Raw genomic sequence first — 20568 nt, forward strand, 5'->3', positions numbered from 1 at the left:
CCATCACTGATGGCAGGATAGTCGAGGGCCAGATTCTATACTTTTTAATTCCTCCTATGCGACAGTCTTCTAACGTACATGCAAACACTTCTATTCGGTCTTCATCTCAGTCCAGCCAGACGGCGCTCTTGGACCTCAGTGAGAGCCCGGCTTCCGGACAGGAACGCGACCAATCCGACGGCCGCCAGGACCGGGAGAGTCTTGAACAAGTTCCAGCTTGTGTAGTAAAGGAAGAAAATGCCCTCGATGCCAATAACCGACCCCACGAACAGCGCATGCGATACTGGTGCATCTGAGAGGGCCTTAGACACGTGGTTGATGTTGCCTCCAAGGTAGAGCCACTAGAGCATAGTTTAGTATGGGTCGACAGAAGAATTATGCCTCGACTTACTGCTCCGAGCAACGCGGGCACAGTGGCCAGTACGGCACCCACGAAGAACAGGCTGATGACAATATTAGGGCTTTTGGGATCGCCGCGGAAGACGTGATGTATCTCGGGGAGTTTTCCGTATCTTAACGGCTTCTCGGCCGCGGGAAGTGCCACGTTGGGGTCGAGTTCGATAGACAGCGAGAAGGCAAGACTGTTGTAGCCTGTTGAGGCACCAAAGGACGCAATGACTATGCTTGCGGACAGGGGCGAAGAGCTTCGCAGTAATTGAGCGGGCAAGTCTTTCTGAGTCTATAGGCAGATATGAATATCGATGATCAGAGGTATGGAGCCATTAGGATGGCGTTCAACGTACCAGGTCTACCTTGGCTTTGCCCGAGTCTTTGACACTGAAGGGATATGAGATGTCGAGGTTGGTGACGGGGTCTTGGAGGAGTAGGAAGGCTTGATGCGCCCGTTTGGCTGATTTCCCTTCTTGCGTAGTGAGGATGACCTTGAGAGTATCTCCTGCTCCTAGTTTCACTGGGCTGGAAGACGGCAGTGGTTTTGAGGGTGTCAACCTGGGAGACTAGGGTTAGCTATCATATCTGGTGTCCATGGACGGCTCTGGAAACAAGCCTACTTCTCTTTGAACCCGCCGCCTACTCCTGCGCCTTTGCCTGCCACATTAACTGAGGCATCTGTGAACGACCAGGACGATACTGCCCAGCCGGATTGAGCAGCTGACAGGAGTAGAACAGCCTGTGGGAGTAGCGATAGGACACGCATAATGAGGTATTGATCGAAGAAGACAATGCTCTCAACCAGTAATCTGTTCGCTCTGAGTGTGCTTGTAGTTCTCAGAGTTACAGTGTTCGTCCCCATCACCAAACAAATACGTCGCCAGTTCGGATTCTCCAACTTTCAAATGCCAAGACTCTAGTGTCTTGGCAGCTCGATGAGCTAGCTTCTTTAGATCGCATCAAATTACTAGGTAGACCTCACTACCATCCACCCACCATCCACCTACCTTTGACCATCCTCCATACGGAACGTTCACATCCTGCCCTCCACATACCATCTAGGTACTTTCCATATTCTGCATCCCACATGTGCAGCTTACTGGTTGAGTGGTTGGAGGAGGGGAGTGGTGCAAACTCCAGGCTATGGAAGACTAGTCATTGCTCTGACTGCTGCTACAGACTTCGTAGGAAGGGCCTTAGATTGTATCTTGGGAGACATGGCTAAGTCCCGAAGTGCTGATTGCGGAGAAGATCTAATCTAGCCTAGGCCCAATCTACCAACAATAGGACCACTACAATACCTAGGTACCAAAAGATGGATTTGGACTCGTCTGTTAAAGGTTCAGCTCCGGACATCCGATTGCAAATTCTTGTCGCGCATTCCCTGCTCATCAAGTTGCCTGTCCCTGGCTTGGAACAGCCTCGGAGACATCTTTTGTTCGTAGAGATCATCAATCTCTTGAGTGGACAATCCCGCGGTATTGGGACAGTAGAGGTAGGCGATTATGACAAGGAAAACACTCGTGCCCGCATAGACAAACCCAGTGCGTGCCCCGAGGTTTCCCGAGTCCACGTTGTACATGTACGGCGTGACGAAAGAGAAGAACCACGTCGTCAGCGTCTGAGCGAACACTCCGATCGACAGGGTCTTCGCTCGTAATCGATAGCTAGGAATTTCTGCCGCAGTGGGCCATCCCACCGCCTGAAGGGTACTTGTTTGAAAGGATATCAAAAGATTCCTGTGCAGAATTCACGTCAGCCGGGATAAGACCTCTCAGACACTAATGATATCACATCCTGGAACACTCGGGACTTACATGAGAATAGCGATAGCCCACAATGCTCCACGGCCAGGGGCATAGTACAGTGCGCCAATGATAATCATGAAAAAGATATTCATGACACAGCCAGCGATAACCGTCGTACGACGACTGATCTTCTTCAAGTACGCACCACTAGCGATGATGATAAGGATGGCCAAACCAAAACCCCCGATCCCAATATCGAAAGCATGAATTGGCTCGAGTCCGGCAATGATGAGGAAGTAGATGTTCTGTGCGAGAAAGCCTGCGCCACCGACATTTGACGTCGTGTACAAGAAGGCTACGGTACCTGTTCGTATTCTGTCCGTTCCCTTGAAGCAATCGAGGTAGGTGCCCCCAGTGAGTTTGCTGTTGGCCTGCTCGTCACGGATGGTTCTGATGAGTAACGCTGTTCTCTCATCTGGCTGTTTCTTCTCTCCGTAGATTCGCCCCATTACCTTTCGAGCTGCGGGTATATCGCCACGGGTGATCAAAAACACTGGAGATCTGAGATAGTATAACACGTGAGCAGATTGACCTGAGAAAAAGGTGGCCCCTTGAGACCAGAATTGTACTCACTCTGGGACAAGCGCGAAGCAGATAAGAGCAAGCCCACCGACTGCCCACTGTGTCGCAAAGACATTTCTGAATGCCTGTTCATGAACGTTTGGGACAAAGACTCGAACCACACCCAAGGCAAGACCTTGCATGAAGACGGTAAACAACACAAGGGTGGCCTGAATCGGTCCTCGTAGCTTGAGAGGTGCCACCTGGTAAAACCAAAGATCAGTAACAGCTCAGGTAAATACCCAGGGAGGCCCAGATAGATCCATTCTTACCTCCGAGGCGTAAGTGGTAGCAACAGCCAGGATTGCGCCAACACCGAGCCCGGCGATCATCTTGCCAGCCATCAATGTTCCCCTTGCGTGGGCGGTGTACTGGACGGCGGTACCAACGAGAGTGAGAGCTGCAGCACCACATGCAGACCATTTTCGACCGAATCTGTCAGCAACAATGCCAATGATAATGGCTCCTATTGCTTGACACAGACCGGACATTGCGGTCCATAACGACGTCCAGATGGATGGGAGGAACGGTCCTGTAGGTCCAATGCTGCCGAAGTACAGAAGGAATGATGGCATTGATATAGAGGCGCCGTTAACGACGGTGTCGAAGCCAAACACCAGTCCAGCCGTGAAGGTAACACTACCTGCATTATTCACAGTGTGTCAGATGTGTTTTTGAATATCTGGTGGCAGAGCACATCCTAGGCACAGTTTCGTAAAAACATGTACAGTAATGCATTCTGACTTACATGTCAATAGTGCTCTGCGATGTAGCTTTGCCGTCGCGAGAACACCGAGATGCCGCTCCTCATCGAAGAGTAGTTGACCGCGGTGGGCAGCGTCCTCACTGTAGTCGGCTACGGCCTCAACGTGCTTCGTGGCCACCTTGCTCTCAGCCATCTCAGCCATTGCTAGATTTGATCCACAGGAAACTTCGTGAACAAGAGATATGGTCTGGTTAGTGCTTGCAAAGAAGGAAGAGCGTAGACTTGACGTAGTGTAAGTAATTTAAATTGAGCAAATGCCACTCCAGGACACGTAGGATATTCTGATGACAGACAAGCGGCTTTTTTGTAGCAAAGCTCTACAGCCTGAGAGTGATCCTAAGAAGAGCTACATCACTTTGTATTTTAGGTGGTAAGGGTTTGAACTCTGTGCTATGCTTGCTCTCGGTTGAAGCTCAACCGAATACTAGTTAAACACATCGTTGTATGTCTATGGCGTGGTGAAAGTCGGAGGAGAAAAAGGTGGACAAGTGGACAAGTGGACAAGTGGACATCTAGATCGAGTGGCAGCCGACCACCTCCTCGTAATTCAAGCAGGGCTGTTCGGGATTTCCTACTCCCTAGGCAGTATTTAGACTTGCTGGCACCATTTGCCACATGGGACTGTTACATGATACCTATTTTCTGTAATTCGATTCAGTTGCCATCACTGATACGTATCGAGACCACCCTTAGGTCGAAATGTAAACATCTTCGGTTGCTCTTTGCCCCGAGACTCGTATGTCCACACCAACTTCTGTCCAAAGATATCCGAAGTGGCTGGGCTCGTCTACTGCACTTTGAACATGGAATCAATCTCACCTGTGCTCACTCCCATGCTCCAAGAAAAAAGGAGGAATGCCATCATGTTGGAGGCTGACACCACCAGAGGCAGTGCCCCCACTCCCGGGTACTATTTGAGCGCTGAGCGGAATGTATTGAGTCATACCCCATATAAGACCATCATGATAGATTCCTCATCACATCTTCGCACGCTGATGGAGTAGCAGTGCCAGATTCAAGCAGGCACCCCATGGTCGTAATCGGCTCAGTGCCTCGGCACCAGTACGGAGGATGACTGTTGGTCGTGCTGACCGTTCAGATCTCGAGGATTGATCTGGAGCCGGTAAATTGTCAATTCCAACGATGGTGGACAGATTGGCATCTTCAATTGCTAATGCATATTGAAGGACACCTGCGATTTTCGTTTGGCCTCCATCGGCTGTTGCTGGTGACAAGGCAGTAATTATACGAGACTTGAGCTCGGAACTCGCCGTCATTGCGACCGTCCACAGAAATACATAACCCAAAAACAGCGTAATGAAAACTTCCGGGTCAGAATCATGTTCACCACCTACATGCACCGGTGATACGGACCCGCAAATATCAGATTCTGCTATCTTCTTGCAGTGCATCACACTTGCTGTGGTCTGTGCCATATCATGCTCGTAAACCCGAGATAAGTTTTCCAGAGCTAGAACCATCTCTGCGCTTCCAGATTTCCCCAAAGCGTCTTGAAGATCCACAATCTGCACATTCAGGCTCAAAATAGCGAGGAAATGGTGACTTCCGGATGCATTGTAGAAGTATCGGGATGTTGAGTAAATTGTGATATCGGAAGGCGGATTACTCAGACAGGTGCTTGACCACCTTGACAACAATTCTTCCAATTGCGCCTTCCGGCGAGAGACCACTTGTACAGTATCACTGATGGGAAGGTTTTGTGTACTGGGAGGATCAATGTTGGTACTCCCCGGGTTGGAGTTACCTAGCGAATGTTGGAAGGACAATGGAGCATTCCACCGTGGTCCGTACTCGTCTTCCTCGTTTTCGCTATCTGTGAGATCGGCAGATGTAGTAAGTGACATGTCTTCAGACAGTTTGTAAACGAAAAGCTGCAGTGACTGCAAAACCAATAGTCGGCTCCAAGAATTAAGACCAGTCAAAGCCTTGATGGTGCTACTCGACCTGTCATAAGTCTTGACATCATTCGCGTAGAGTACTTTCAAAAATGGTGACAATGCAGACGACAGGGCTCGAGATGCTGGAAAAGGAGCAAGTCCTAAAAGCCGCTTCCACCGTCGAGCACTCGAAGCTTGCCAGAATTCCTCATCACAAGGGCATTCGAGCTTAACGATTTCGGTGATCGATAGGGTCGGAGGTATATGTAGCAGGCTTGCGGCCTCACAATCTATGCCATAGACAACCCAGCAGAGCCTCTTCTTGGTCTCCTGCTCAATCCATTTGGCCCAGTGAACTCCAATATCGCGACCAGCATTTTGGTTAGTTTTCGAGTCCCGCCTTTGCTGACTTGGACTGGCACTCGTGAAATGACTTCTTCTGCAAAAATTGACGATGGCTGCTCTTGAGAGTTCTGCCAACTCAAATGCGCGTTTGTTCCCGCACCAGAGTCCCACGTAACAAATGAGGCCGACAGCATAAATGTACATGGCATCTCTCATTAGGCTGTTATCATGCTCCATTGTAACCTGAGCAGCGATCCGACTCATGTCTAGCAGGACGATAGCGAAGCGAGTACTATGCCGTTGCCTGCTGTAGATCGCCCCTATCACAATCATCGCAGCTATCAGCGCATCGGGAAGATTGTCTGTGTTCTGAAGAGATGGACGATGAATCACAGGCATTCGAGGCTCAAAATGTGTAAAAAAGATGCCAATGAGTATGTTGGCTGTTCTCAATGTTGGAATCTCGATCGAAAATTGTCCCATACTGTGATCGGTAGGTAACTGCCAAAATCTTTTGACTTTGTCATATTTGATGTTGGTGATATCGAACCTACGGCGATGACCTATTTGAAGTGGGTGGTCCTCTGTAATCTCAATGGATTTTGAGGCAAGGATGCGACGCGACCGCGGATCCCAAGTAAAGGGCCACCTGTCTTCCTCTGAAGCTTCGTTTGGTGGCGATGGAATGCGACTCACAGGCATTGGGACTGTATGCCTGTTGTCTCTCAAATCCTCATCTCTTTGTGGGGAACTCAGGTCGTCCATCACTGTATCCCCCAGCGTAGGCATCTCGATAGTTGTTCCATCTCCACTCAATGGCCAGAGAGTATCAGTCTCATGAAGTGCTTCATAAAAATTCTGATCAAACCAGTCTTGAAGTAGGAGATCCTGGCCATCAAGCAGGCCAAATTGAGTATCAAGACCTTCGATGCCGGTTTTGTCTGGAGGAAGAACGATGTTTTCAAGCGGCAGGAGTGCTGAATGGTGTGTGCTCACTGTCAGCATGGTTGGTGTTGTGCTCGATGGCTCATGCACATGTCTACTAGGTGTAGATGGTGATTCGATGGAAGGCTGAACCGCGGGGGAAGGTTGTGTCAACAGGGCGCCTTGCCCAGATGGACCATCCGGACCATATTCGATGTCGCTCAAGTTGCCGTCTTGCAGTAAACCCAATGGAGCATAGAGGGTTTGGTGTCTTCGGGAGCCGGTTCTGCTCTTGGATATGCTTCTCAAACGAGGAGGTTTCGAATGGGTTTTCTCATGGCGACTCAGCAAATCACTACGTGTGAAACCTTTGCCACACACCGTACAAGTATGCCGCCTTGGATGTGGGTCATCTATCTCAAGAGTCAACGTATGGTCCCTTCTTTCCAGGAAATCTGATATTGGTTGACTTACGGGTGCGAAGATGACGTGAGAGGCTTTCGGGGCGTTGGTAAACGCTGTTACATACTGGACACTGAAAATTACCAGGCCCTGCAGAAGTGTTCGGCATGGCAGATGAAGGAGGATTGGTCTTCACAGCATCACCCTTATTCTATCGAGCTCAGAATCACACGTACTACAGAGTGGTGTGGAAATGATAGTAGAGTACCTACTTGGGCAAGTGGTTAAGTGGACAATTTAATTCAAGAGGGGTAGATGTCTTGGCGGTGAGCTTAGTGCTAGAAAAGGAGACCGGCGAGGCTGACGAGGCTGACGAGGCTGTATGCTCAAAGGCAGGACTACATAGCCACCCAGCCACCGCGATATCATTCAAATCATTTTAACACGTTACGCCCATCACTTCCATCACCTGATGAGAAGACTTTTCAGCCATGGTCATTGCACCTTCCTGGCCACGCCTTTCTGTCCAAGCGATGGGACTATATATCGTCGTTGCATCCCCTGTCTTGAGAAAATAGACATGATTTACTCCCTTGATCACAGCTTGCACTTGAACTTCATGATCTGATACCACTTGCAATCCAATAGTTTCATCCCAGGACAGTGATACTTCGCCGTTTCTTGTCACAAAGTTGCCCTCTGCTTGTGGTGGAAGCAGAGAAATGGAAGGTTCAATCTTCAAGCACGCATAAGCTGCAGAAGCAGGTGAGATGCCGAAGATCTTAGAAACGATCTCATTGATAGGACTGGCACTCCACCCATGGCAATCGCTCCTGAACATTACATCATCCTCAGCCCAAGTGGTCAGATTTTGATTCATCATCTTCTTCCAGGGTGCAACAAGATATATGAATAGCTCTTCATAAACACCTGCTTGAGAAGCGGCTCTCAGAAGATAGAACGACAATGCGTATGAACACTTCGGTAAGCTATTATCGATAATAGTACGTCTCATCAATTCAGCAGCGGCCTCTCCTTGGATCGCTCCTGAGAGAACAGCAAAGACTTGTGGATGCTGAGATCGGTCTTGGGAATTTGGTCCGTCCAAGTACAGCTCTCCATCATAGCAATGAGCATTTACAGCCTCGTTCAACGACATGGCTCTTCTTCGATACTCGCTTGCGGTGTCTGGGCGATGCACGAAATCACATAGATCAGCGGCATGCTGCAGGACAAAAGCATATAAAAGACTGTTGTAGGTTGCGGCTCCATTCCAATACGCTTTAGGAATTCCCATACTGTGCAGCCCTGTTGAGCCATGCCATTCTGTCACCCAATCCACAAATGGCCACATTTCTTCGTCGAAGAGGCCCACGAGAGAAAGAGAGTTGAGTCGAGCATCAAAGTGATCGAGGATGCCATCGATAGTTCCAAGGTATTGTTTGACTAACCGCTGATCTCCAAAGTACATCATGTGGTCGTGGACCATCAAGATCCAAAATAAGGAGAATTGTGGAATGTTGACGCATCTGCCAGGACTAGGGAATTGAGCCTCCAAGAGGCCATCGTCTCTTCGACTCGCGTAAAACTCTTGCATGGTCTTCCGAGCAAGACGGTCGTCTGTTGATATCTGATACGTGAACAACATCTGCAACCTTGAATCCATGATGAACTGATTTTGCTCGTAGAACGGACAGTCCTCATAAGTTTCATGCATACAGTTCTTTAGCGTGTTCAGACTGATTTGCCACATATTTTCCAACTCGGACGAGGCTTTGATGGTTGTTTCGACCTTCAATGGGTATCGCGTCATACGGTATCGAAATGAATGAAATGTAGCCGGCGCACTGCTAGTCGAGATTTCCAATTGAATGTAACGGAATGCTCTGAACCAAAATGGCTCGAAAACATTATTTCCTGGCTTGGAAATATAAAAATCACTAGGACCATAAAGTTTTCCATCAATATGGTCTGTCCGGTCGTTCTTTTGCCTCTTGGAACCTGGGCCACTTCTGGCCATGGGTGTCTCGTAGCTCTCGGAGCACATGAGTCTGATTTCAACTGTTGACAAGGACTCAAACTCGAGGCGTAGAAATCCTGTCGTGAGTTCGAGGGAGTCCAGCTCAACAACCACTGTCTGTCGAGCTGGTATTGAGAGAGCTACGCCTTTCACGAATTCGTTCCACCTGTATTTATCAATGCATCCTTCCATACGCACGGCACTGTGCATCTCCATTAATATTTCAGGAAGTGTGGGTATGGGGCGTTCCGTCAGTTTCCAGGGCTCAAGAACCGGTAACATCATTGATTTGACCGACATCACTTGAGCAGGATACCAGGTTTCCGAGGAAGTTGAAGCATTGACCCTCTCATTCATGGCAAGAAATGGAGGACCAAAGGCATAATTCCACTCGGAGCGGGGTTGCATCTGGACTGAAGTATCGAGTTGGGCTTCCCATCCTGGTAGACCTGTGTGTAATTCTTGTTCCTGCCAGCACGTCAATAAGAACAACTCTCGAAGATAATTTGTATATACTTACTTCAACCGAGCAATCAAGTATCAATCCTGGAAACGGACCTCTTGAGAGGGAGAAACTTCCGGGGTGTGCACTTGAAAATCGGAGCACTCGAGCGGTAATCGTGTTGATTCCTTTGTGAAGATAGTCACTTATGTCGACAGTTTCGTAGTACCAACGAGTGGTATAGCTCTTGCATGGCCCAAAGCTAACACTTTGGCCATTTATGAATAAACGATATCGTGTATCGGCTGACACCTTTAAGAGAGTAGGGTTGGTGGGCGTGCTAGACAAACCGAAAGTCCTGCGAAAGAGGACAATCTTTCCTTCAGTAGAAGTGTCATCATATCCCGGGACCCATATCCATCTGGCCTTGTTGCTGAAATCGGAGCCCATAGTTCTTTTGAGACTGTTGATTCGTGTGTCGAATACCGTTTCAAGAGGTTGTAAATGGAACCGCGCTCTAAGACGATAGCTTGATTCAGACTCCAGAACTAAGCCATGGAATTACAGTTCATAGCGTCCATGAGGACTGGTACAATTCATCCAAGATAAGCAATTCTAAAGATGATGTTAAATGAAGGACGCGTGTAATACTCCTAGCCATAGTTTAACAGCCTGTGGTGGTCAATCATGGTGTTGGATGTCCACCTGTCCACCTGTCCACTCTTTTCTTCTCGTACCGCGCCCAGGGGAAAATCCACAACGTGAGATTAAACATTTCAGGCATAGAATGCTGCTTGAAGTAACACTCACACTATCTGATGTCTAATCTCCAAGTGGTCTTTGTGGTAATTAAATTTAATTTCTCCACAGTGGGCAAGATGATCGCATGGGCATTGATCCGAGATCTCTACTTTGAGAGGATTGGTATCCTCGGTAGAACATCTGGCCCGTCGGTGTAATTAAAAGCGTGGTAATGTTTAATACGGGGCCGCAATGGACCAGCAGATGATGTATCACCTCAGGCCCGCCCATGGAAAGCCATTACTCTCTCAGGATATGCTTCAAGTTAGCTCAGGATTGATGACCTCTCTGTGCCCAGTATCCTGGCCCTTTTCTGGGATCTTCAGGTCGCGATGAAAAATTTCCAGGCTCGCCCAGTCTGTCCAACTAGTCTCGTCTCACCGAGGTTCACTGTTGGGCAGTTTGCAGTGTAGATAGATTTTGAGGGAATTTTTCTACTCATGGCTATGAATCTCCAAGATCATCGTTTTATCGATTTGAGTTTTCGGCTCCACGTTGCCAGAAATTCATATGCATCATTACTGCTCAATTGTACATCCTCAGCGCATTTCATCATATTCCCAAACCTCCGCACCTCCCAAACTGTTCACACATGCACTTTCCCGCATCAGGACACCAGACTGGGTCCTTCCCAAAAATTATGTGCCACAAATATTCCATTACTCTCCCAGAAATCTCATCGTGCAAGTCCGTGTCGAGCAGCCACTGTCGATACCGTACATAGTCTGACCTGGGCCTCTTGAGAACCTGTGTTTTGGAGACCGCAAACTGAGCACAACACGGTGTCGCGATGGTGCGAGGCACCGTCGAGTGGTTACCCCCAAAGAGATAGACGTAAGCATCCGCAAAGGGGACTTCGAACATACGCTCGGGATCGCCTCGAAATGGTTGGATCTCATCCGGACAGCCCGGCATTTCGGCACAGCGCATGTTCGCATACCCGTGCTTGTAGACGTAGTCGAGACGAAGACTGCGGACGGATTTGACGTTATCATTGTCCTCGGCGTCGTTGTGCCAAGACTGGGGCATTGATTTCCTATGTGGATGCAGGAAGACAATGATGCTCGGTAGGTTGTGGTAGTGGGCGATGATGAATGTCAAGTAAGCCATCGCCTCGTGGCCTTTGTTATCTGGTGGATGTAAAATCCAAGTCGGGTCGTCCATGTGATAGATGGCGTGTTGCCAACTTTTTCCTCCGTATGAGCACTGATCAAGGTTGACATATCGACAATTGAGGTTCACTTACTCGGGGAGTTCCTTCCGGACCCAGCCAACACTCTCTTTCTTTATTTTGGCTAGAACAATAACTTTGTCCTCAGCTTTTGGTCCTTTAAAGATGTATGGGTTGTCGTAATCTTCTTTCAAAGTCCTTGGCGCATCGGAAAGAGATGGCGAAAGCCAGAGTATGACCAGCACAAACAATGTCACCGTGCTGAAGACTAAGGCCTTGCGTCTCATGATTTTTGAGATCAGGTAGAATACATTGTCGGTGTAGCGTTTCTGGAGTTGAACTCTTGTACTACTAGTCTGCCCAGTTCTTAGAGCTGACAAGTGCACACTGATAGTTAGGTGTGCAACAGGAGGCTAACGTCCAGTGTAATTGATCGTCAGATGAAAAACAAGGTTATTGACCTGAGGCTAGGCGTGGAAGCGCCCACCAGTGCTGCCTCTGCTTATTGGCTTTAGGTCCAACGATTTCCAGCCCCGTGGGGCCGATGCTAGGCGGGGGCACCTCAGGCGGCTGGCTGCTCCATGAGCATGCCACCTTCTTGATTTCTTAGTGTAAGCAATTGTGTTAGGATTGTCGCCGCCGAAGCTCAATGTCTAGAAATGATAAGCTACTATGTATAATAGATGCTCCTCCAGATCGGATGAGCACTTGTAACGGTTGGAGTTGAGCATTTTCGAGCCCTATTCTCGGGCTTGATACTCGATTCATGCAGGTATTTGTCTAAGTAGGCATATTTTTACCTGACGTCATTCGTGAGCATCTGGCAAAATAACGATTTCCTAACTTCGTAACTTCTTTGGTAGTTCGCAGCTCCAACGACTCAGTTAACGAGTGATTAGTTAACTACGAGTAGATCGTCCAAGCAGATCAGCCCCAGTCGCCCCAACTCAGCCTTGCAAGCCTCGGTTTAAATCTTCTCCCAGGTGCCTACCCATCTTAGCTGAGCCCATTCCCCGCATGTTGAGCTGATTCCTCCATCTTTGTCGGCCTCCTGCTAAATATTCGGTAATAACCAGGTATTAGAACCGTGGGAAGGGTGTGTACATCCCAAACTTTTTGAAGAGCATAACGTTATGCGCCGAACAAAGTGAACGATTTGCAGCCTATGTAGGCCCAAATTCAAGGTCTTTAGAGCGTGATTTAGGAAGGTCTAGGTTTCGTAACAAGAAAAGCCGTCCTTCAGCCGCAATCTTCGTTCGGATTCGCCAGCTCTCTCAAGATCAAAGCTGCGCACGACGTGTCGCTGAGGAGACCTTTAGATTTGACACAGACACTACATCTTGTTGACCTCGATTAGAACATCAAGCCCTATATCAGGATGCCAGGACCCAGTAAGCTTGATTTTGAAGAGCATCTAGAGCTGAAGAAAATTGGGGAGGTGAGCAGCATCGTATCAGATCAGCTTTCTCACCTAATAAACATATGTGCCAGGATGTCTTCACCAACGTCCATCAACCATGGGTGTTCTACATCACTTTCAACGTCCCTGGCCCAGTGATGATGGCGGAAGCAGCGGCAGCGGCATACAAAACTGTCCCGGAAGGCTTCATGTTGGACTCGCTGCACACACAATTCATGCTGGGTCCCAAAGCCGATAAACCTCTCGTTTATAAGGTTCAGAGAGTAAGTCAAGGTCGGAGGTTCGCAGTACGGATCATCATCATCGAGCAAGATGACAAGCCCGTCGTCGCGGTGACGGCAAGTTTCATGAGCGGTCAAGCATGGACGGGTCAGGCAATGAAGCACGCTGCGGCTATTCAAATCAAGGAACGGATTGACAAGATTACGCTGGACGATTTCGTGCATATGCGGACGGAACGGGGCCCGTTCATGGAATTTCAGCGCCTTCCGCTACAGCATTCTAATCCCCAGGATCCAAGCACGACGATTGCACCTGTGGTTGCTAAGATCGAACCACCCATTAAATCACCAACCGGAAGCGCAGCACATCTACTTGCAATCGTCCATATGTCCGACTACCACGTGATGGACTGCCCGTTGTCGATCCATGGGGTTGAATTTGGGTTATCTAAGATTAATGACTACGAGCGCAAGCAGGTGCCTTACAAGATGAAAATCATGACAAGTCTCAACCATACAATTCACTTTCATATCCACGACGGTTTCCGCGCAGATGACCTACTGTACGTTGAAGCTACGTCTCCATGGGCCAAGGATGGGCGGGGGATGATTCACACAAAGATCTACACCAAGGATGGTTTGTTGGTCGCAACTTGTGTTCAAGAGGTTCGTGTGATCCATGACAACGAGGTGCAATTGCGTTTCTTGGAAGTACTAACGATTGAAAATAGGCTTTTTATGTTTTCAAAGACGTACCAAAGCTTTGACTGAGGCGCTCGAGAGAAGAATCTTATATCCGATATTGGAAGGGGAAAGAATCAATATATTTGATGCAATCAAAAGACCTGTTGCTATAATATTACCTGTCTATACCCATGCTATGCTATTTATATCACCAATGTCAAAAGAGAGTAGCGAAAACCAAATGCTGATAATTCGGCCCCGTGGTCACCATGTTCCACCAATTTCAGACAGTCCCACGTGTCTTCGATCTCTGTGCAGGACCTGGAGCTATCCTCCCGGGTCTGGTATAATCCGGGACTTAGTCGTACTGCCAGGCAGCAGCATCTCCTTGAGTGTAAGGCACAGCGAGGAAGCCAAGAAGAACACAGGCGCTGGTGTCACCCAAAGGAACCTGAGCATTTGCCACATTGAGGAAGACCTGGTAGGCACTGCTTCCTGGAGTGGGGCAAGCCATGAATCCATTAGCACCAAAGGCGTAGCTGGTCACGGAGCCGAACTGTGCGCCGTCCTGAAATTCGTACACAAAAGGAGAACTGACTGCTCCTTGAGGGACAAGGTTGGCATGCGCGCCGGTGAACCGGAGCTCTCCAGTTTGCAGGGCATAAGCTTGTTGGCCGCCAGGCACCACGGTGGCGAGACCACCTGCTCCCGTGAAGACAGTATCTGTTCCGGGAGGACAGGCGCCCTGAGAGGCAACGTCGCTTGGGCAAGAGGTTGAGGTCAAGGGAAGATTAAGCCAGAATTTGCCGCTGTTGGCATTGACCGTTTCGAAGTGGAATGGATCCACGTGGGTGCTAACGACTAGACCGTAAGCTGCTGGGAATGTGGCAGGCGCATCGGGATTCTTGCCGGAAGAACCTGTTGGTGCCGCAATGGCGCCTAGGATTGGGATTGAGGCGATGATTGTGTTTTTGAACTGCATTGTGGCTTAATTGAAGAAGAAGAAGAAGATATGCTGGATCTCGATTATGTGGATGAAGGTATTTGATTGCTTGTGGGTGATTGAAAAAAGTGCTTTGCTGAGCTTGGGCACTGGGATTTAAGGGACTTGATTTTCTAGACTGATTGCTGATGGGTGAAATTGTCTTGTGAGTAATGGAGAGGAAATCTATTGCTGATGATGATGGACTTCTCTCGTTTGCATCGTCAACTTGGAGGTACTTATACTCCTACTTTGAGGCATGTGAACATCATCATAACCTCTCAAGCTATTGTCTTTGCTCACAGACTATTGCATCGTCGGTAAGGTACCATGGTGCAAACTGGTAAGAGCCAAGTGCCATTACCTTTCAGCTAGGTAGCTGTCGACAGAAGTAACTTGGACCGTTCCCAATGGAACAGTATCAATGGTGCACATTCGGAGTAACGGAGTGGGAGTACCCTACCAATCAGACAGCCTAGCATGAGAGAGAGGATCTCTGGTGAGTCGAGAACACTTGACCTGTGCACCTCATGTAATGGTACTCTGGACTATTTCAAGAGCTGAACGCACGGACGGTTGACGTGGTCGGCAGGTTTAAGCTCAAACCTCGCACCTAATGATGATAGCACTGCCGATAATGATCTGGAGATGGCCAATGCACATGCTGAAAATAGCAAAGGTCTAGCTAGACTTGCCCAAAACACTCAGTAGCATTCTGTTTATCACCTTCTAGAAGCGATCGCACAGCCCTGTGTGGCCTTCTGTAGCCAAGGCATTCGTGTTCCTGTGGGGGACTATTGCCTTTGTCGGATATCGACGGCACTGCTTTCAGAGCGGTTCTGCTCCATTGCGGATATCATAGCGCCTATGCTTTGCGAAGCTTCTGCGCCCTTGCTCAAACGAAGCCGAAGACTTGGTCGGTTGTGAACTTGTGATACTCTCGTGTCTAGGCAAGAGATTTATCTGAACGAGTGAGCTTCATTTCGAGAGTGACGCCGCCCTGGCCTTTGGGAGCACAGTAACCATAAAGGGCCGATTCCATGGGCATTCTCATGGCCGCTTCAACCCCAGCCAACACACCAACATGACAATTGACTCCTTGATGCTTCGAATTGACGACAGACCCATAACCTGTCCTTGGGATTAAATCAAAGTATGCTGTTAACCTCAAGGCTGTTATGGGAAGTGCGTGGCCACTGGATCATGCTTTTGTCTCATGCCTCCAGGCACCAGAATTGCTTCACAGCCAGCTTCACTAATCTGTCAAGCCAGGTGGTGCAACTGATGAAGCTTCTCATCTTGAACGTTAGAAGAACATTGTAATCTTGAAGTCACTTTGGTAATGCTTCTTCGCTTCCCAAGAAGGACTTGATCCCCCCAAATGTTTATTAGACATTGATTTCCTCCGCCGGGACGGTCGAGTGCTCGATGCTGGGGGTCCGGAAAGTCCGAGGACCTGACTAGCTGTGAATTGGACGCCTCATCTGATGTGCTACAACATAACTTGAATGTTTAATGCCTTATTTGTCAATATTGACTATACGCTGTGTCTATCAAGCCGCAATAATAGCCAGGATGCTGCAAAATCCATGTTAGGAGTGCTGAAAACATCTTGTTTGCAAGATCTGAAGCAGACAAATAAAATAGCACAAATCCCCCCACGAGGCTGCAGGATATCCACCAACACAGACAAAGAACACTTCCACTAGCGCCTTAACGAATCATATTACTTGATAGCAACGACGCAGACTGTACTCATGGCACAATATCGTGTGGGCCTGTTAGGCGCGACAGGAGAGACCGGGACTTCCATTCTCAAAGCACTCATTACGAACGCAGACTTTGTAAGATTGACAAGATATCATGCACTGCTGTTCCGGGGTTAATGGTCTAATAGGAAATAATCGCTCTTGCTCGTTCTGCATCGCTGTCAAAGCCGGCCAACATGGCTCTGAAGGATTTGGGGATCGAAATGCGTGCACTTGATCTGGATGCACCTCAGGATTCCATCGTGAAACCACTCAAGGACATTGATATTCTCATATCCGCCATTGGACCACGAGATCAGCTGGCACAGATCCCACTTGTCGAAGCAGCTGCGAAGGCTGGGGTGAAGCGCATCGTCCCGTGCGCGTTCGGGCCCATCCTACCAGTTGGAGTCCATAGATCTAGGGATCAGAAGGAGGAGGTATTCAACCTAGTCAAGCGCCTTCATATTCCCTACACTATCATCGATGTCGGTTGGTGGTACCAGTTCTCCCTACCTAGGCTCCCTTCCGGTAGGATCGACTATGCCATTGGTGTTCCGATCAAAACCATACCAGGCGATGGAGATATGCCATCCGCTCGCACGGATCTTAGAGATGTCGGAAAGTACGTCGTGCGGGCGATTAAGGATGACAGAACTCTGAATGCCACAGTATTTGTCTATAATGAATTGTGGACCTCGAATAAAATATATGATCTGCTCGAGGAGTTTGCTGGAGAGGGGATCCCTCGAAAATATGCCCGTGCAGAGGAATATGAACAACAAATTGCCGAGGCTGATGTGAAGTTAAAAGACAGTCCAGAAGATTTCAAGGCGAGGGCCCAAAAAGTGCTCGCCCAGTATGCTCTGTCTTGGGGAATTCGTGGGGAGAATACGCCACAATTCGCTAAGTATTTGGGTTATCTGGATGGCAAGCAGCTATACCCGGATGTCGACTTCACTTCCTTTGAGAGTTATCTGCAAGAGGTCATTAGTGGTAGCGCACAGGGTGTCTATGATGAGTTGAAGCCCATGATGCATCAAGCAGACAAGCAAGATCAATGATGGAGTGCTGCGTGATCATCACTATCACACGCGTGTCTATGCTGCAGACCATTCAGGAAATAGCACTCTCAGAACGGCCCCAAACACTCATCTAGGGGCTATGTCGTCTAAAAAGTGAGGCCGACTAGACCGAGGTTATTGATTGGACAAAGACGAAGGTTTTGCAGTGCGATCAACAGCTTCGTACCCTGGAGAAGAATCCTTCTCAGATTTCTTGACTGCCTGCCTTTCATTTGACGATCCTCAGTAGAAGCGTAATTCGTCCACCTCAGGTGTGAGCAGTTCCCAGGGGAGGAGCGGTGCAATCCGAAGTGGTGCCCCCGCAATGGCTGTTTTCCTGTTGATGGGGGCTTTGAATTCTGGGAACAGAGTGACTCACGGATGCTAGTGATGGAAAGACTGCAAGGACAGAGCGGTAGCACAGGACATGTTTCCTTCGGTACTCTTGCTCTCTCGTTCAGTCATGAATATCTTAATCTAATCAGCAATTGCGAGGCAGATGTCATTCCACAATGCTTTTCCTGCCTCGTGACATTCTTCTTCGTGCCAAAGGAACCCAGCGCAAATGTCTCTTACCAGATTCCATGCACCCGGCGTATGTTTCAAGGGAGTCCATTTCGACATCGACACATAGAGCTGTCTCAGATTAGGAACTGTTTCGGCGATGATCCCGCCTAACATCGTTGTCCATAGCAAGAGTCCAGGATACTCGTCCCACATTCCCAGGATCGTACAATTGTCCATTGTATCGATGAGTCGTTTCGCGAGGCCTGGATGCATCCCAGCAACACGTGGAACTGGGAACAGGACGATTAATGTGTATGCCATTGTTCCGAGCCGGCACAGTTCGTACAAGCAACTATCATGCTTGAGATCTTCTTGGGAGATTTCTGGTAAAGATATGAGATCATGTTGCAAGCAATTCCGAGCCCACAGAACACGTTCCAGAGATGGATGTGGTTTGATCTGACGTAGATAATTGTCGTAGCCAATGGTCACGTCCCGCAGCAGTTCTATAATGGTGAACAAAGGAGACTCTATGATGCATATGGGCAGGTCCCGAAAGCCACTCCCGAGTTTCTTCATCAACGGTCGAACGCCGTCAGGCGTTGGAGATGGCCAGGTCTTCATCGCGAACGTAGTTGGGAACATGAGTGGATACGAAGGAGGCCCGAGTTTTTGAAAGTTCAAGAAAATGTCACCTCTGAAGTAAGGTTAGCACCAAGGCGCAAAGTCAGGCAAGGTATTTTGTTCAACACATACAATGCAATTGCATTCGCCAGGCCAGGCATACCCAATCTATGCAACCCGCCTTTTTTCTGGACCATGTGACGAACGGCCTCGATGTGTGCTGACTCCCAACTCATGCCACCATAGTATTGGAAATTCTGCGCCGTTGCTAGTTGTGAGAGGGGCTTTTTGGATTTTACTGGTGGCTTCAATGTCTCTCCCGAGCCATGAACGCCCAGAGTAATGATGGCAAGAAGGAGTTCATCACTTGGATCTCCTGTCAGAGCATTTATCTCTTCGCTCAAGGCTTTGATGGCTTGTGTCTTGAAGGCCAGTCGTAGTGTTATGTTCTCTTTTGGGATGGCTCCATCGACATGCACGAATGCATTGTGAGTCGCGCCTGCGAAAACGATAGCATAGAAGGACGCCGGTGATGCCATGGCACATTTCAACACTGCATTCTTGATTTTCCCCACTGATACCTGAGTCTTTGATGAGGAGAAGATTGGCCATTGATATGAGATTGCTTCGTGTTAGGTCAGCGATCTGAAGGTCTAGATGTCATCTGAATTTATGAATAACAAGAGGGTAGAGTGGCAAGGATGGTAAATAGAATTTATATGATCGGTGCAGGTTCGTTCGCTCGACTCACCATGATCTAACATTTGTAGAACATAGTTCGGCACACCCCGAGGAATACAGACTTGGAATGGATCCCACTGACCCGCACCAACGTCAAATATTCTGTAGGGAGGATCTGTCTCTTCCCCAATTGGGAAAGCGTTCTTTCGAGGCACGATGGAACGAGGAGAACGTGGCGATGGAGCCGAATTTATGTCTAGCTCAGTGTACGGTCTTCGTTTCTGCGATGTACTTGGCTTATTAGCGAGTCGTCTCAGCTTTACCTTTCGATGATATTCCCTGGCGGCATGCTTTTGCTGGGATATCCCTTGGCCATTAGCTGATGATTGCTTAGACGAATACGATGGGCGATATGGGATAAATAGTACGTTCGTTTCGTTGATTGCCATCCTGAAGCCGGAGCTGACTATTGGTTTAACGTCATAGGGAAAAGAACTGAAACCTGACCTCCGAGAAGATCGAACATGTCTGAAGCAGAAACATCAAAGAGATATTCAAAGTTGATCATGGTGGGTTGAAGCGTCTGCGGTACCCGAGCAGCCTAGAAACCCAGCGAGAGAGATTGGATTCAGCTATCGTCTGTGAACGCCATCAACGTGCTGCAGACAAGCGAGGCCAGTGAGATGCTCTTCGCCCAGGTCTGGACTGGGTACAGGTCGATCAAACCAGTAAAAACCCAGGCAGAAATACGAGCAGCATCGAAAAACGCGCGGTTGAGTCTCTCTGATTCGGCGAAACGATGTTCCCTGTCCGTTCGGTTGGAAGTATACCCATCCCGCGCCAAGACTCTGCTTTGTCATTCCACCAATTGTCATGCGCAGGCACTCTGTGCTTCCATTGCGCGTTGAGCGACGCCTTTAAGTTGCAATGCACGAATTGAGGTGACCATACTCCCTACCTCTTTACAGCTTCCTTGACAATTGCAATTTTGTTTCCAGTTCTCCTCAGCGATCTCGCGAAAGCACGCCGTGAATCAGACAGACCGGGTTCTCCCGAATCATATCCGACTGATTTCCCACCTTTGCGGCGATTGCCCCTCCAACCGACAT

The 20568-nt window shown here is 48.7% G+C and overlaps 7 protein-coding genes across 7 annotated transcripts; 2 read left to right on the plus strand and 5 right to left on the minus strand.

The window, feature by feature from the left end:
- Nucleotides 1-101: 101 nt before the first annotated feature.
- LTR84_004470 (uncharacterized protein) lies at nucleotides 102-1156 on the minus strand (the record flags this gene model as incomplete). The annotated part of the gene is made up of 4 exons (XM_064848047.1): nucleotides 102-341; nucleotides 392-679; nucleotides 744-948; nucleotides 1011-1156. The coding sequence occupies 4 exons, from the start codon at nucleotides 1154-1156 to the stop codon at nucleotides 102-104; spliced, it is 879 nt and encodes a 292-aa protein (XP_064704586.1).
- A 576-nt stretch (nucleotides 1157-1732) lies between these two features.
- Nucleotides 1733-3667, minus strand: LTR84_004471 (uncharacterized protein; the record flags this gene model as incomplete). The annotated part of the gene is made up of 5 exons (XM_064848048.1): nucleotides 1733-2129; nucleotides 2208-2699; nucleotides 2772-2962; nucleotides 3032-3402; nucleotides 3508-3667. 5 exons carry the CDS (start codon nucleotides 3665-3667, stop codon nucleotides 1733-1735), a joined length of 1611 nt encoding a protein of 536 aa, XP_064704587.1.
- Nucleotides 3668-4502: 835 nt separating this feature from the next.
- Nucleotides 4503-6773, minus strand: LTR84_004472 (uncharacterized protein; the record flags this gene model as incomplete). The annotated part of the gene is made up of 1 exon (XM_064848049.1): nucleotides 4503-6773. One exon carries the CDS (start codon nucleotides 6771-6773, stop codon nucleotides 4503-4505), a length of 2271 nt encoding a protein of 756 aa, XP_064704588.1.
- Nucleotides 6774-7533: 760 nt separating this feature from the next.
- Nucleotides 7534-9834, minus strand: LTR84_004473 (uncharacterized protein; the record flags this gene model as incomplete). Its single annotated transcript, XM_064848050.1, has 2 exons — nucleotides 7534-9582; nucleotides 9826-9834. 2 exons carry the CDS (start codon nucleotides 9832-9834, stop codon nucleotides 7534-7536), a joined length of 2058 nt encoding a protein of 685 aa, XP_064704589.1.
- A 3072-nt stretch (nucleotides 9835-12906) lies between these two features.
- On the plus strand, nucleotides 12907-13940 carry LTR84_004474 (uncharacterized protein; the record flags this gene model as incomplete). The annotated part of the gene is made up of 2 exons (XM_064848051.1): nucleotides 12907-12966; nucleotides 13020-13940. 2 exons carry the CDS (start codon nucleotides 12907-12909, stop codon nucleotides 13938-13940), a joined length of 981 nt encoding a protein of 326 aa, XP_064704590.1.
- Nucleotides 13941-14211: 271 nt separating this feature from the next.
- LTR84_004475 (uncharacterized protein) lies at nucleotides 14212-14835 on the minus strand (the record flags this gene model as incomplete). The annotated part of the gene is made up of 1 exon (XM_064848052.1): nucleotides 14212-14835. The coding sequence occupies one exon, from the start codon at nucleotides 14833-14835 to the stop codon at nucleotides 14212-14214; it is 624 nt and encodes a 207-aa protein (XP_064704591.1).
- Nucleotides 14836-16780: 1945 nt separating this feature from the next.
- Nucleotides 16781-17647, plus strand: LTR84_004476 (uncharacterized protein; the record flags this gene model as incomplete). The annotated part of the gene is made up of 1 exon (XM_064848053.1): nucleotides 16781-17647. The coding sequence occupies one exon, from the start codon at nucleotides 16781-16783 to the stop codon at nucleotides 17645-17647; it is 867 nt and encodes a 288-aa protein (XP_064704592.1).
- Between the last annotated feature and the right edge of the window lie 2921 nt (nucleotides 17648-20568).

Source organism: Exophiala bonariae (genome assembly GCF_035927105.1).
Source record: "Exophiala bonariae strain CCFEE 5792 chromosome Unknown scaffold_19, whole genome shotgun sequence".
NCBI lineage: Eukaryota > Fungi > Ascomycota > Eurotiomycetes > Chaetothyriales > Herpotrichiellaceae > Exophiala > Exophiala bonariae.